General features: G+C 59.7%; 1 protein-coding gene across 3 annotated transcripts; it reads right to left on the bottom strand.

The window, feature by feature from the left end:
* Window positions 1-3,820: 3,820 nt before the first annotated feature.
* On the bottom strand, window positions 3,821-13,785 carry MFSD2A (MFSD2 lysolipid transporter A, lysophospholipid). Of its 3 annotated transcripts, none has more exons than XM_059868746.1 (14): window positions 13,680-13,785; window positions 13,469-13,591; window positions 12,880-13,004; window positions 9,661-9,784; window positions 9,434-9,512; window positions 8,943-9,115; window positions 8,492-8,582; window positions 7,929-8,050; window positions 7,235-7,318; window positions 6,450-6,533; window positions 5,363-5,475; window positions 5,061-5,204; window positions 4,690-4,899; window positions 3,821-4,405 (listed from the first exon to the last, which is right to left on the bottom strand). In XM_059868746.1, exons 1-14 carry the CDS (start codon window positions 13,755-13,757, stop codon window positions 4,348-4,350), a joined length of 1,608 nt encoding a protein of 535 aa, XP_059724729.1. In that variant the 5' UTR covers window positions 13,758-13,785; the 3' UTR covers window positions 3,821-4,347. The 3 variants fall into 3 exon arrangements, with proteins under 3 accessions (XP_059724729.1, XP_059724730.1, XP_059724731.1); XM_059868747.1 differs by having other exon boundaries at window positions 4,723-4,899; XM_059868748.1 differs by lacking the exons at window positions 12,880-13,004; window positions 13,469-13,591; window positions 13,680-13,785 and adding an exon at window positions 11,336-11,359.
* Between the last annotated feature and the right edge of the window lie 1,664 nt (window positions 13,786-15,449).

Below are 15,449 nucleotides of genomic sequence, written 5' to 3'. Positions count from 1 at the left end.
GGTCCTCAGGAGGTTTGGGACCCCCGAAAGGGGTTGGGGTGCTTTGGGAGCCTCTGGGAGAGGGGCAAGGCTGAAAGTTGGGGGAGGAACTGGATACTGTCCTGGTGAGGTCTGGGACACTGTCCGGTAATAGCTGGGACACGTTGTCAGGCTGGCGAGGAGGAGGAGGAGGAAGAGGAGGAGGAGGAGGAGGAGAAGCCGCGGCCGCCGCTTCCTGCCCGGCTGCGCTACCAAAGATGGTCACGGCTCGGGGATGGTGCTCGGAGCCGGCGGCGGGGCTCTGCTGACACCTACCGAGGCTGACTGTGAAGCTCTGCTCACACCCGGTGGGGACACGGAGCCCTCCGAGGGTTCGATCTCCCGGCGCTGCCGGCGGTGCGAGCTGCGGGTGCGGGATGGGGGACACCCAGCCCAGGCTCACCCCCTCTCCGTGGGGTCCCCTGCCCTCGGAGCCCGGCAGATCCTACTGCCCGCATCTCCCGAACCCACCGAAGCTTTTTGCCCTTTCCCTGCAGATAAGGAGGGGTTTATTCCTCACCTCCTGCAAGGAGAGACTCTTCGCACTTCCACAATTCCACTCGGCTGTCACCTCTGGAATTGTCCCTGCGGTCACTCCTCCTGTCCCTTTCTGGTTTTCTCAGCCCCGTTCTCCACCTTGCCCACACCCGCTGTGCCCCTGCCCCGTCTCCAGAACCCTCGGACGGGATGTAAAATAGAAAATAAGACACTTGTGGTGTTCAGCATCCTAAAAGTCGCTGTAGGGAAGAAGCAGCCGTGTCCTGCCTCGGCAGAGCAGGGGGAATCCAGGCGGGGAGCATCCATGGGGAGAGCGGGGAGAGGAACAAAAAATAAGCCGAGAAAGGGGAGGAGGAGAGCGGGGCCCGGGGGTGGCCCTGCCCTGCCCTGGGGTTCGCTCCCGGGTGGGTCCGTTCGGCTGAACGAGGCTCGTGGAGGAACAAATCTCGAGTTCCTGGAACGGCTGTGGCACGGGGCAGTGCCGTGTGTCAGTGACCTGCTCCATCCCTGCCCATGTCTGGTGCTCATCCCCCTTTTCTCCAAGCACCCTGGGAATATTTGCTTCGTGTTTTGTCTAAAACGTCTCTGTGTCCCGCAGACAGCAGCTTTTGGGATTTTGCAGCCACAGGAGAGCAAAAAGCCAAAGGTTTTTGTGTCCCTCGTGGTGGGGTGAGGAGGGCACTGCAGCCCAGATTCATTCCTGGGAAAATGGATTTATTTTTTTAAATTTTTTTTTCGGCAGGAAGCCACATCACTGCCCCATCGTTTCTGCCCCCGGGGCTGCTAACTAACTTGGGAACAGAGGCTTTGCAAAATATTAACCAAAGCCCACCAAACCACGTCAGCCTGTGTTTGCAGATGACAAGAGTGACCTCAGCCTGGTGGCACAGCCAGGGTGACCCCTGGGGACAGCTGTGACACCCATCCTGCACGGCCAGGCTGGGTTAACTCTGCTGTCCCCAGGTGGTGACAGAGCCCAGCGCTTGTCCTGGCCACAGCCCTGCTCCAGCATTCCTGCTGCTCCTTCCCAGGCTGGGCTGACTTCCAGCTGGCTCTGTCCCCCGATCCAGCCTCCCTGGGGACCCTGGGGTGACACCCCTGCCTGTGGGAACCTGTGCTTGGCTCAGCTTGAGGTGTTTGGAACCAGCCCTGGGTGATTCCTGCTGCTCCTGGATCCTTCCAGCCCAGGCAAACCCATCCTCACCCCTGGGATGTTTCACAAACCCTGCTGCCAGATAAACCCCAGGGTTTTTGCTCTTTCCCTGCAGATAAGGAGGGGATTTATTCCTCACCTTCTGCAAGGAGAGACACTTCACACTTCCACTTTTTCCCTGCAGGGTAAATAGACTCAGCTGTCACCTCTGGAACTGTCCCTGCAGTCTCTCCTCCTGCCTGAGCCACTGAGTCCTGCCCCTTGGTGCCAGAGGATGGAGTTCTGAGGTTCATGTGCTGCTTTTTGTTTGATTTTGTCCCCTTAGCAGTCACCTGTCCCCAGAGCAGACCAGAACCCTCTGCTCCCCTCGTGCACAGCCCCTCCCCATTCAGGGCTGGCCCAGGAGCCCGTGGGACCCCTGAGCTGGGTTCAGGGCTGATCCCAGCCCTGGCAGGCACAGCCCAGCCCTGAGAGGAGCAGCCTGGCAGGTACGAGCACCCAGCTGGAAATGCACCCTGCCTTTCCAGCACCTGCCTCTGATTCCCTGCCCCTCACCCCGAGGCTGTGGCAGCCCTGGCACCCCAGCTCTGCAGCGAGGTGCTTCCCAGCACCTGGATGCATTTTCTCCAGGCCCAAGGTGTGTGTGGATCAAGCCAGAGCACAGCTGTAGGTACAGGCAACACCTCCCTGTGTGTTTTTTGCCACCCATTTCTTCTCCACGCTTGGAGTGAAGCCCACTGTAACCAAACTGGAGCACAATCCCTGCTCCCAGGCTGGAGCCCTGCCCAGGCCTCGAGTGTTATCAGCTCTCATGGTCACCCTCCCCCCCACACATCCCATTTTCTTCAAAGCCTCGAACAGGGGAGGCATGCTCAGTGAGGAATAGCCCACAGTTCAAGCTCCTCTGGAGGGTTTTAGTCTCTTGGGCTGGCTGCAAAAACCCAGAGACTCCTCCTCGTGAACTCCAGGGCCAAAAAAACAAGGAGGCAAAGAATAAAGTGTCCCTTATTGCTGTTGAAGCTCTTTGAGAAAAAACAAAGGCTCTCAGCAATCTTTGAAAGCCTTGGAGCAGCAGCACTGCCCACACCCCTCAGAGGCAGCCTGGTCATGGCCATGGCTGGGATAACTCCTGGCCAGGAGCAGTGCAGGGTCAGAACAGTCCCAACAATCCTGAGCTCTCTCAGCTGGAGCCTTCCTCCTCCTGCTCTAGCAGAGGATGCTCCTGCCACCCACCTGCCCCACCACAGGGGCTGCAGAGAGCTGCCTTTGTCCCCCTGCTCTCCTGCCCTAGAAACTCCCCAGCCCCAGCCATGGGGCCCTGCAGAGCACAAAAGCAGCCCCCATCCCTCACCCCCATCCCATCCCTCTGCCTTCTTTCCCTGCCACAGGGGCTGGAGCATTCCTAGCTGATCCCTCTGGCTATTTTTAATCCCCATCCTCATTCCTGTCCTTTGTACCCAAATGTGGAACAAAGGATGAGCCACATCCTTCCCCCCAAACCCCTCACCCTCAGCTCAGCCCTGGCCCCACCAACTTCTCAGTGTGACCAATGTGCCCAACAAAAGGCAGCAGCCCTGTCCCCTGTCCCTTTGGGGACAGACAGAGCTGGGCATTCACCCCATCCATGGGGGTGGCTGCTTCCAGCCCCTTTTCTCCAGCTCCACTTGCTGCTGGAGGCACTGGGGAGGGCAGGGCTCTCCCCCTTTCTGCTGTGGGAGCAGGGAATGTGAGAGGGGGTATAAATATCCAGGGAGATTAGTGCTCCCCAGCACTCTGCCCCGGCAGCCAGTGTTGAGTGTCACCCACAGCCCACATTCCCTTTCTCTCCGCTCCCCAGCTGCCTCTCCTGTTTCCAGCCTGGAGTTCACCATCCCTGCTGGCAGCACTTTGATTTCATTCCTCCCTCCACCCCCCTCTTGAAAAGGAGGAAATAATGGAGCCTTTGTTGGGTGGCTGCAGCGCAGGCACGGAGCAAGGAGCTGCACGGGGGCAAGGGGCTGAGCACAGCCTCCTGCCTGGATTATGGCATTCCTGCACCAGGGCTCAGGAAAAGTCAATCCTGCACCCCGTGGTGTCTAAAGGGACCCTGGGCTCGCTGACAGCCGTGAAAAATCCAGGCTGAGTGAAAAAAGAAATTCTTCACACCCGCCGCCGACTTCCCCCACTTTTATGTAAATTAATATTAAACAGGTCCTCGGGTTGGGGCTCTGTACAGATATATACAAACAGGAAACGGCTCCATATTTACATCATTAAGTTAATTAGGCTCTGTAAAAAAAGCACAGGTCCCACATTAGTGCCCTCTGTCGAGACAGCAGAGGTGAGCTCACGTCCTGGGCGCGGGCACACTGACAGTGTAATGTACACTAACGATCACCCCCAGGCAGGGCACTGGGCACAGCTGATCCAGGCAAAACCACCCCAGGCTGGGCTTCCCTGCCCTCCAGAGCCCGGCAGGGAGAGTGCTTGTCCCTGGTGAGGCACCACCATGTGTGTAATGTACACTACCAGCGCTCTGTGGGCCCCGTGCAAGGCACGGGACAGGCACAGATCCCGAGTTCGAGGCAGTGGATGCTCCCCACGGCTCCTCCAGCACCTCCAGGGCCACCAGGCTGGGCCAGCCCCGAGGGGACGAGCCCCTGGGGAGCCCCAGAGTGAGCAGACAGACCCAGCCCGGGTCACACGATGCTGGCCAGTTCTGTGTTGTCCGACTCCGAGCTGCTGTTGCTCTCCTCCCTGGGGGAAAGAGTTGGGAATGAGGCACGGATTAACCCACAGGAGCAAGGGCTGCACCCCAGTAATAACTGCCTTGGGGAACAGGAGCTTCCAGAGGGATGTCAGCACCTCGTGCAGCTGGGGCAGATTCCTGCTGATCTCCCAGCACTTCACACCATCCCTCTGGGAGCTGGGATTGGGAAAACAAGTCAGCCCTTCCCTCACGCCACCGCCCACGGGACCTGGAGGATTCCTGGACAAGCCCCAGTGTGTCCCAACCCGTCTGGTCCTGCCCCCACACACACCCCCACGGGCTGTGCTTGCTGCCTGATGCTCGCCTTAAATCCTGCAGGGCTTTCTTGTTTTTGCTCCTCTTCTCCTCGTCGATGGGGTAGAGCTTGAAGAGCAGCAGGCTCAGCAGGATCAGCCCCACGGGCACAGCAGACACCAACATCTTCAGGGTGAGATTCACCTGGCCAGGCTGGGAGCAGCCCCGGGTCTGGTACCCTGCGAAGCTGTGGGCAGAAAGGCAGGGGAAAAGGGGTTTGCAGGGGCTCCCTGGGAAACCAGGGGGAGTTCTGGGGCAACAGCTGGATTTAGAGCCCATCAATCCCCTCCCAGAGGCTGGGAAGTGCCTCCCTCCCTGTGCCCCCTCAGCTCCCAGGCAGGAACTCACTCCAGGCTGAGTGTGGAGATGCCCAGGGAGACCCCAGCAGTGAACTTGGTGAAGAAGACATAGAAGGAGAAGAAGATGGCCTCGTGGCCACGGGAGCTGGGGTGCTGCAGCTTGAAGTCATCGATGACATCTGGCAGCATGGACCTGTGCAGAGAGAGGGACAGTGACCACCAGGGCTGGCACAACAAAGCCACCCCCTCTCTGCTGAGAGCTTTTCCCTCAGGAGCCCCACCTGGGGCTGCAAACGGGGCAGAAAAACCCTCCTGAGGGTTTTTAGGGCTCTGGAAGCCCCTGACACTCACCAGGGCAGGAGGAAGGCGGCTGCCACGCTGATGCCAGCGGCGACGGCCACCACGTAGGTGACAAAGAGGTTACTGTCCAGGACAACCACGGCGATGAGGAAGGGGATGGCAGACTGCAGGGGGGGCAGAGACCAGGTTGGCATCCCCAGGGCCTGGCCCAGACCCCCCTGGCTTTTCCCCCTCCCACACATCCCAGCCCTCCAGGGAGCCAGAGGGGCAGTGTCCCCCCCCGAGCCCCAGGACACACCCAGGACAGCACAAACAGCAGCAGGAGGATGGCACCATGATATTTTATGAATAATCCCTTTGCCAGGAAAGCTTCCTGAGAAGCTGGGAAACTTCAGCTTCTCCATGTTTTGCTACTTTGGAATGGGATTTGGAGAATTGTTTATCCAAATATATGAATTATTTTAATTTAATGTCCAATCACAGCCAGCTGTGTCGGACTCTGAGTCTGTCATGGGTTTTTATTATCATTCTTGTCTTGTCTAGCCTTCTGATGTCTCCTCTTTCTTTTGTATAGTTTTAGTACATAAAATAATATAAAAAATCTATCATAATAAAAAATCATATAAAAATCTATCATATTAAAAAATCATATAAAATCATATTAAAATCATATAAAAATCATATAAAAATCATAATAATATCATAACAATATCATAACAATATCATAACAATATCATAATAAAATATCATAATAAAATATCATAATAAAATATCATAATAAAATATCATAATAAAATATCATAATAAAATATCATAATAAAATATCATAATAAAATATCATAATAAAATATCATATAAAATATCATATAAAATATCATATAAAATATCATATAAAATATCATATAAAATATCATATAAAATATCATATAAAATATCATATAAAATATCATATATCAGCCTCCTGAAAACTTGAAGTCAATTGTCATCTGTCACCTTGTCCCGGGGACGCTCACAACACTGCCACAGGAGGACAGGCCCCAAACTGGCATGAGCAGCAGGGGGAACTCTGCTCACCCCCCGTGCTAAAGACCATCCCCACATGCTAAAGACCATGTCCCCCACGCTGAGGGACACTCACAGAGATGCCCACGTAGACAGCTCTCTTCTTCCCAAAACGGGTCAGGAACCACTGCCAGAAGGGAATGGTCAAGGTGGCCGAGAGCTGTGGGAACAAAGGGTCGTGCTGGTGGCTCTTGCCTGCTGGGAAGGCCCTTCCCAGCTCCTGGCACGGCCTCCTCCCATCCCAATTCCAGCACCTGGGATTGCCACACGCTGCTGGGGCTGGCACAAAGCCACACGTGGCGTGTGGGGCCGGGTCCTCCCCCAGAGCAGAGCCCTGGCACCACACCTGCCCCGACAGGGAGAGGATCTGACTCAGTCCTCGGGGCTGAGAGGGGACCTGATCTTGTCACCTGCCCAGGAGCCAGGCTCTGTGGGCACCACGGCACCTTGGGGCTCTCCACCCCGCTGAGAACAGGCTGGGAAAAGCTTCCAGGAAGGAGGAAAGCTGCAAAGAGCTCTCAGGGAGCTGCTCTGCTCCGTGTTCCTGGCAGCAAACACTGAGATCCTTTGCTCAGAGCGGGCAGGGGAGGGACACAAGTGGCAGGATATGGACAAAAGGTCCCCAAGGCTCCTGGTGTCCCCCATCCATGGCCTTGTTCACACAGGAACAAAGGTCCCCCTGTTCCTGCCAGCCCACCCAGCCCTCACAGGACACTTGGCAGCTTCTTCTCCCTCCCCTTGTCCCAGGGGACCTCTGGTCACTGTCCCCGTGTCCCTGTCCCTCCCCTCAGCCCATGCCAGCCCCCAGGGAGCACCCACTGGACCCCCCCACCATGGGCTGCAGGACAGGGCCGTACCCACCATGATGGCCAGGAGAATGTTCTGGAACTCATTGCGGAAGCCCAGGGTGTAGGTGCAGAAGAGGGCAAAGTTTCCCTCCAGCAGCTGTGGGAAAGGCAGGCAGGGGTCAGGGGGGACACGTCTGTCCTCACAGACAGGACAGTCACACCCCCAGTGCAGGCAGGGGTCAGGGGGGACACCCAGCACCCTGGGGGGACACGTCTGTCCTCACACAGTCACACTCCTAACACAGACAGGGGTCAGGGGGGACACTCAGCCACCCCGGGGGGACACGTCTGTCCTCACACAGTCACACTCCTAACACAGACAGGGGTCAAGGGGGACACCCAGCCACCCCAGGGGGACATCCAGCCACTCCCAGTGCAGACAGGGGTCAGGGGGGACACTCAGCCACCCCGGGGGGACACGTCTGTCCTCACACAGTCACACTCCTAACACAGACAGGGGTCAGGGGGGACACCCAGCCACCCCAGGGGGACACCCAGCCACCCCAGGGGGACACGTCTGTCCCCACACAGCCGCACCCCCAGCACAGACAGGAGAAGAAAGCAGCCATTGACAAAGAGCACGAGGTCACATCCTCCTCCCCCTGCCCAGGGCAGCTCTGGCTCACCCACCACCTGCTCCCAGGCCCTGGGATTGTCCCCACAGCCACCCCCAGTGCTGCTCCCTGTCCCCAGCCCTCCCAGCTCACCATGAAGGCCAGCGAGGTGAAGAGGAAGCCGGCGATGAGCTTGATGTAGGGCCCGTGGTTCATCACCAGCTTCAGCCCCTGGAAGAAGGAGACAGGCTCGTCCGACTGCAGCTCGCAGGACTCTGGGGAGCAGAGATCAGCCCAGCGTTAGAGCCCCCCAGAACAGCCCCCCTGAGTGCCCCATCCTGCTGCTCAGCACCCTCCACAACCCCTGCCCACCCACAGCATCCCAGCCCCTGCCTCACCCGGGGGTGCCTCAGCCCCACGGAGCAGCTGATTCCCCCAGGGAGAGGGAAGGAGAGAGGTTTGGATGCCACATCCCCCTGGGATGCCCTGGTTGGCACTGGCAACCTTGGCCAGCCAAAAATGGGCGAGATAAAGGTTATCTAACAGACCCCAGAGGTGCTCTGGCCTCCTGCAGCACCTCCCCAGACCCAGAGCTCAGCTCCTCTCCTCGGGGAGAGCCACCAAGGAGGGGCCAAAAGCTCAGCCAGGCTCCTGCAGAGGAAGGAACAGCAGCATTTCCACAAATCCTGAGCACTGCAGCCCCTGCCCAGCCTCACCTCTCCTCTCCCTCACGCCCAGCACCAGGATGAGGGCACAGAGGACGTAGAGCCCCCCGATGACCCCGGCAGCGATCATGTAGGCATTTCTCTGTGCAAGAGAGGGAGCAGCAGTCAGGGCAGGGGCTCGGCCAGGGACAGGGGCTCAGCCCTGCAGCCAGGGGGAGGGGAAGGGGCTCAGCCCTGCAGCAAGGGGAAGGGGAAGGGGCTTGGCCAGGGGGAAGGGGCTCAGCCCTGCAGCCAGGGGGAAGGGGAAGGGGCTCAGCCCTGCAGCCAGGGGGAAGGGGCTCAGCCACGGACAGGGGCTCAGCCCTGCAGCCAGGGGAAGGGGAAGGGGCTCAGCCCCTGCAGCCAGGGAAAGGGGAAGGGGCTCAGCCCCTGCAGCCAGGGGGAAGGGGAAGGGGCTCGGCCCTGCCCCAAGGGAGCACACATCAGGGGACCCCCAGCTCACAGTGTCTGTGAGGGACCCGGTGTCGTGGGTCATGTTCAGCTCCTCCATGGCCACCGAGGAGTTGGTCAAGCCGAAGAAGAAGGGGCTCCCCACGCAGGGAGTGTCCACTTTGCCAACGATCTGGCCCTGGATGGCAGTGCCCAGCACGGTGCCCAGCACCTCCACGGTCATTCCTGCAGGGAGAGGCCAGCACTGAGCACAGCCCCTGCCCACAGCAGAGCATCCCCAGCTGGGATTCACTGCCCTTCAAGGGGAGAAACGAGCTCCAAATCCCGGGGAGGAAAAGGGGAGGAAAAGGGGAGGAAAAGGGGAGGAAAAGGGGAGGAAAAGGGGAGGAAAAGGGGAGGAAAAGGGGAGGAAAAGGGGAGGAAAAGGGGAGGAAAAGGGGAGGAAAAGGGGAGGAAAAGGGGAGGAAAAGGGGAGGAAAAGGGGAGGAAAAGGGGAGGAAAAGGGGAGGAAAAGGGGAGGAAAAGGGGAGGAGGAGCTCTCACGGTAGGCCGTGGCCGAGTCCCGCTCGCTCTGCTCCCTGCTGATGAACATGGTGAGTGCTGAGTAAGGCACGTGGAAGCACTGGAATGGCACAAGGAGAATTGGCTCAGGGAGGATGTCACAGCCCGAGAAGGGCCCTGGGGCAGGGTGGTTTCTGCCCCTCTGTGCAGCTCAGGGATTGGCAGGGGTTGGCAGCCTCCTTGCCAGGTGTGAGCAGAGCCTGACTCACCGTCACGAGGGTCTGGAAGGCACAGTAGAAGACAAGGTACCACATCACTTGTCCTGTGGAGATGTCTGGCACAAACCAGATGAGGAAGTAGGAGATGATGGCAAAAGGGGTGGAGAACATGATCCTTGGAGAGAACAAAGTGTCAGCGTGAGCAGCCCAGCTCTCCCTGCTTGCACACATCCCGTGGGGCTCAGGCAGCTGATCTGGGGGCTCCTGAGCTGCCCCAGGGCTGATCCAAACCAGCCTGGAGGCAGCAGCTCAGGTCTCAGTCAGAAGAGCTGACTCAGAGTTCCAGGGAAGAGCTTTCCTTGCACTAACAGAGGTGTCTCCTTCTACAGAAGTGATTGATCTGCTCCTGCTTTGGGCTTCCACCCCCAGACCCGACCTCTCCCCCAGGCAGCACTGCTGTGTTCAGCAGGATGTAATCACCCCCCTGCTCCTGGCAAGGGCTGGGGAGCAGCTGGGGAACAGCCAGGCAGCTCAGCCCTGCTCCCCAGCAGCCAAAAACCTCTCACCAGCTTGGCTTTGCTGCCAAGGCCCCCCAAGCCCTGGTCCTGGGGTCAGCCCTGCTCTGCTGGCAGCAGTGGAGCAAACCAGCAGCAGGCTGGCTCCTTCCTCCACCTCTGCCCAGCCTTCCAGAGCTGCAGGAGCAGGGACAAGGGATGCAAAACACAACAGAGGATCAGAGGGGACTGCTCAACTGCTGGGCCTTGGCAGCAATTCCTGCAGGATCTGCCAGCAAGGGCATCTGCCCTCTTCATCCCGTGGGTCTCAGAAGCCCTGTCCTGCTGCAGGACAGCCAGGACACAGCTCTGCCCTGCTGCAGCACCCCAGGGACACCACAGCCACCCAGGGCCCCCATCACTCGGGGGAGGAGGGGAGAAGGAAGGAGGGAAGTGAGCCAGGTGCTGGGGTTAGACCCACATCTGTTCCCAAGACGGATTTTGCTGGGGGATTTGTGAGCACCCTGAGCTCCACAAACCCCAGGAGAGAGGCTGTGAGGTCCTGGAGCGAGTCCAGCAGAACTGGACATGGGACAGAGCCACTCATGGCCTGAGCTGGCCCTTCCCTGCCAGGGTACAGCGAGATCTTTCCGTCTGGGCTGACGTACAGGACGCAAAGCTTAAAGAGAGAGCCAGGGAGGGAGCAGGGAGAGCGAGAAACAGAAACTCCATGGATGGAGAGCAGCGACAGAGGCTGCACAGGACACAGCACATGCACATTTTTCCACACCCACGTCACCCCCGCCGGGGAAGGAGGGGGGAGGAAAGCGCCGAGCAGCTCCAGCCCCTCCTGCTGCCGCTTATCTGCCCTCCCATACGCAGAGCCGAGGGAGAGACGGAGCCAAAGGCTGAATGAAACCACCAGGAGAGAACAGACAGCGTCACGCTGGCCGTGGCATATGAGCGTCAGATGGACCAATTCCCCCCCAGCATCGGGCAGCTGAGCCCCAGCCGGGGCTGACCACAGCTCCTGGCAGGCAGGAGTGACTGAGAGTTACCCCTGACCCAGGGCGAGGTGATTAAGGAGCTCGGAGGCGGCTGTGACGTGCCCCGGCGCTCATTGGCCCCGCTGCATGGTGTGTTCCTTTGTGCCTCTCGCACACCCCTTCCCAGCCGGCCTGAGCTGCTGGAGAACGGCTGCAGGAGGTCAAGGCCAGGGGTTTCTCACTCACAGACACCTCAAGGAAAAGTTCAGTCAGCGGGAAGTCCGCTGTGGTCACGGAAATGCGGATCCCAGCTCGGAGCTGGGGACAGGGTGACGTCCACGAGGCTGGGGGAAAAGGAGGAAGCAGACGGTGGATGAGCTGGTGGATGGAAGTGTGCCAAAAAAAGTGTTTCAAAGAGAGAGGACTGAAAGGCAGAGAGGTAGTGGCCCTCAGGGAAGGTGTCTTCTCCCTTCCAAGGAACTGGAACGGCCGCAAGCTTTGTCCTGGAGCCAGCTGGGCTTGGTCCCACAGATCAGCCCGGCAATGAACCCTCACACACGGCGGGGTCACCTCGCAGGTGTTGAGGGTTGGGGTCAGGCAGCAGCCTTGAGACCACCCCAGTGCCTGCAGCTCCTGCCTTTGCACGCAGGGAAACTGAGGCAGCCACAGCGGCAACACCAGCCAGGGGCTGGCAGAGCCAGAAAAACCTGGGTTTAAGAGCTTTCAAATCAGCTCGACTCCATCCAAATTGGGCTCGGCGGGCAGCCCTTGAGCCACGCACAATAGCGGCGAGCTGCGGCCGCCCCGGCGCTGCCGAGGGGCCCAGCAGAAGCAGAAAGCTCTGGCTAATTTTAACGAAGCAGGAGCTGCTCGGAGGAATGCGGCCACTTCAGTCCCACCCCCTGCCTGGAGATTAGGGCGAGCGGAGCCGTCCCCTGCCTGCCCCGCACGCCCAGCCTGCCCCGCGCTAATCTCCGGACCCCAGACCCTGCTGCAGGCAGGGAGAAGCTATTTCAGGCCACGTGTGTGCAGCCTGCCTTCAACAACTGCCTGCTGCTGCTGCTGCTGCTGCTGCCCAGAGCTATTCCAGGAAAGCCAGGAAGCAGAGGGTATAATTCTGTGGGGGAAAGCTCTGCGTCCCTGCAGCTCCACTCCCCCCGTGCCCACCCTCGTTGTGTCTCAGCCATCCCACAAGCACACGAGGTTATTTTAACCAGGCATTAAAGCGCCACATCCCGTGCAGGAACAGGTGTTCAGGGATGTCCTGAGCCTGCCCCGGGTGCAGGCACGAGCCATGCAGGGGCTCACAAAGCCGATCCCATCCGCTCCCAAGGGCGGAGGGAGCACCCTGTGCAGACAGCCTGATCCAGCACAGCTGTTTCCCTGCCCAGGAAGCACCCTCGTGACTGTCAGACACCACCACAGATCTGTCACACACACCCCCGACCCTCCTCCCCGCGGCTGTGATGCCACCTGCTCCGGCTGCCACCATGGCCCTGCCACCAGGGCACCACAGGAACAAAGTCCACCAGGTTGGAGTTTGCAGGTGCAGTGACATTGAGGTCAGCCAGGCCCAGCTTGGGAACAGCAAGAGCAACAGGCACAAACTCGAGGCCGCCCAGCTGTCGGTGGCACCTGGGGCTTTTTGGAGCTCTTGGCACCACACCTGGGCGAGCCAGGGCGTCAGCACAGCCTGCCCTACATGCCACATGCCAGGGGATACCCGAAGCTGACAGGAAGAGCTGTGACACAGCAGGCAGGGAATGCAGGGTGCTACCAGCAGCTCTCACCAGGGCATCAGGCGGCCAAAGCGGGTCCAGGAAGTTTTGCTGATGAAGAACCCCACCATGGGGTCTGTGATGGCATCCCACACTCGTCCCACAAATAGGATGATGGAGGCATAGAAAGCGTCCACCTGCAGGAGGAGGAACTTGTGTCAGGAAATGCAAACCCCCGGTGCTCCCAGCCATCCTTCCTGAGCCCCTCAGGACCATCCCAGCCCTACCCACTGTGACCCCACAACCATTTGGGAGCAGCCCCTCAGTCTCTCCCCCTCGTTCAAAGGGATTTGAGGCTCCCAGAACCTCCGAGCGCTGCCCCACCACGGAATTCCCACATCTCAGAGCCGAGCCCCCAAACACACCACAAGGGAGCCCAGGGGTTCTCCTCCCATAGTTTCCTTCCCTCCGGTTTCACATCAACCCAGCACGCTGTAGGACGGGCCCTGGGCCCCCCCAAAACAGCCACACGACCCCAGCAACACGCGTGGGACCGGGGCACTGCCGAGCCCCGCGCAGCTCCATCCCCGGGGCAAAGCCGCACCGGGAGCTCCCGGACCCGCAGCCCCGGCGCCAATCCCGCCCTCCAGCCCGGCCGTACCTGCGCCACGTCCAGGAGGTAGATCTGGAGGAAGAAGCCGAGGGCGCAGCCCGTGATCTGGTACGGAGCCCCCCCGACGGCGTAGCACAGCTTGCTGCACACCGACAGCCGCTCGCGGCTCTCCTGCAAGCGGCACGGGCGTTAGCGACCCCGGGCAGCGCCCCCCACCCCGAACCGGCCCGGACCCCCCCCGGTGTGCCCCGGGGCTCACCCTGCGGCGGTGCTGGCGGAGCGCGGGCGGCAGGAGCCCCCCGGCCCCGGGCCGCTCCGCGCCGCCGCCGCCGGCCATGCCGAGCGCGATGAATGGAGCGAGCCGCCGCCTGCCCGCCCGCCCTTGTACCGGGAGACCCGCCCCGAGGTGGGCAGCACCGGCCCGCCCCCACCCGCCTCCTCCTCCTCCTCCTCCTCCTCCTCCTTCTCCTTCTTCTCCTTATTCTGTCCCCGCCCTTCCCCCGGCGCTCCCTTCTCTGAGTCTCGGTGCTTTGGTTGCCTCTCGTCTGTCCCACATCCCTCCCTTCCCCCATTCTTCATCCCTGACCTCCCCACTCCATCCCTGCCCTCCATCCCTGCCCTCTATCCCTCAGAATGGCAGAACGCTTTGGGTTGGAAGGGGCCTTACAGGCCATCTCCTGCCACCTCCCTGCCACCTCCCAGCCAGGCTGCTCCGAGCCCCGTCCCCCCTGGCCTTGAGCACTTGCAGGATTGGAGCATCCACCGCCTCTCTGGGCAGCCTGTGCCAATGCCCCACTGCCCCCATCGTTAAAAACTTTCCTTATATCTCTCGTAAATCTCCCCTCTTTCAGTTTAAACCATCACCCCGTGTGCTGCCACAACAGGCCCTGCTGCAAAGGATGCAGGGGACACTCTCAGTGTCCCCCTCACTGGATGGCCACATGGACCTCGGTCCCAGCCCCTCTCAGCTGCTCCGGGCACTGTTTGCCCACGTGAGCACACCCAGACCTCTGTCAGTGTCATGTCACCGCAGTGACAGCCACCAGCTGCCCTTGGCTCAGGCCACCAGGGCTCAAAGATCGCTCTGAGCCGAGGCTGTGGAGCAGGGCTGAGCCAAGGGGGCCAGCGTGGCACCAGTGCCATGCCCCGAGTGCCACCTGGAGCTGAGCATGGGGATGGGAACAGGCAGGGAGGACAGGACCTGAGAGATGAGCAGGGTGGGTGGCCCAGCAGCTCCAGGCACTCCCAGTTTTTGGGAGCACTGAGCTGGTGTCATCACTGACTCACAGTTTCTGGCCCCACATTACACTGCAGTGGGTTCTCCTGGCACTGCCTTGTGTCACAGGGATGCCACCCTCCTGTGTGAGGCTTCAGGGTGTCCAAATCAGTGACACAAAATACCTCAAAACAAGAGAGGAGTGGGTAAAGTTTTTCTTTTCCTCAGGGAAAATCCCTTGCCCAGGAGCAGAGGGGACTCCTGTGGTGGCACTTGACCGTGCTCTAGGGACCAGATTCCCCACATGTGGGTGACCCCAGCACCATTACTCTGTTCCCTTTGTCCCGGGGGCTCCTCAGCTCCTGGGAATGCTTTTGTCATTCCTGTCCTTGAGCAGAGCTGCCTCCTGGGCAAGCAGGGCTTTAGGGGAACAAAGAGATGGCCTTTGAGGCAGAGATTGTGCAGAAAGACCACAGAAAGAGCCCAGCCTTGCATCTGAACAGGAGAAGTACGCAGACCAGGATTTCCCTGGATTAGGAGGATTTTCTCCCCCAGATCTGCTATTGCACAATTTCCTGTGGGGGATTTGAGCCCTTCCTCCCCAGCAGATGCTCTGGGGGATCCTCATGGTGATAAATGACCCACCAAGGGCTGATCCCAGCGGGGATGTCCCTGCAGCAGCTCCTGCCAAGCCTGGGGACTCTGGGGACCCTCAGGTAGTTGGGTTGGGCCCCTCACAGGGTCACCAGAACCACTTCAGTGACACTACACCAGCCTGGCCTCAACATCCTCCAGCTGAGGACACCACTGGGG

This window comes from Haemorhous mexicanus, chromosome 27, assembly GCF_027477595.1.
Source record: "Haemorhous mexicanus isolate bHaeMex1 chromosome 27, bHaeMex1.pri, whole genome shotgun sequence".
In the NCBI taxonomy this organism is placed as follows: Eukaryota; Metazoa; Chordata; class Aves; order Passeriformes; family Fringillidae; genus Haemorhous; species Haemorhous mexicanus.
This window is presented reverse-complemented; position numbering and strand designations above follow the sequence as displayed.

Bases quoted from the DNA above. Each gene is read 5' to 3' on its own strand.
- MFSD2A (XM_059868746.1), bottom strand. From the start codon at position 13,757: ATGGCCGGCGGCGGCGGCGCGGAGCGGCCCGGGGCCGGGGGGCTCCTG. The intron at 9,513-9,660 runs GTGAGTCAGGCT...GTGCCATTCCAG, and splicing joins CCTTCCAGACCCTCGTGACG to TGCTTCCACGTGCCTTACTC. The intron at 7,319-7,928 runs GTGAGCTGGGAG...CCTTTCCCACAG, and splicing joins TCACCTCGCTGGCCTTCATG to CTGCTGGAGGGAAACTTTGC.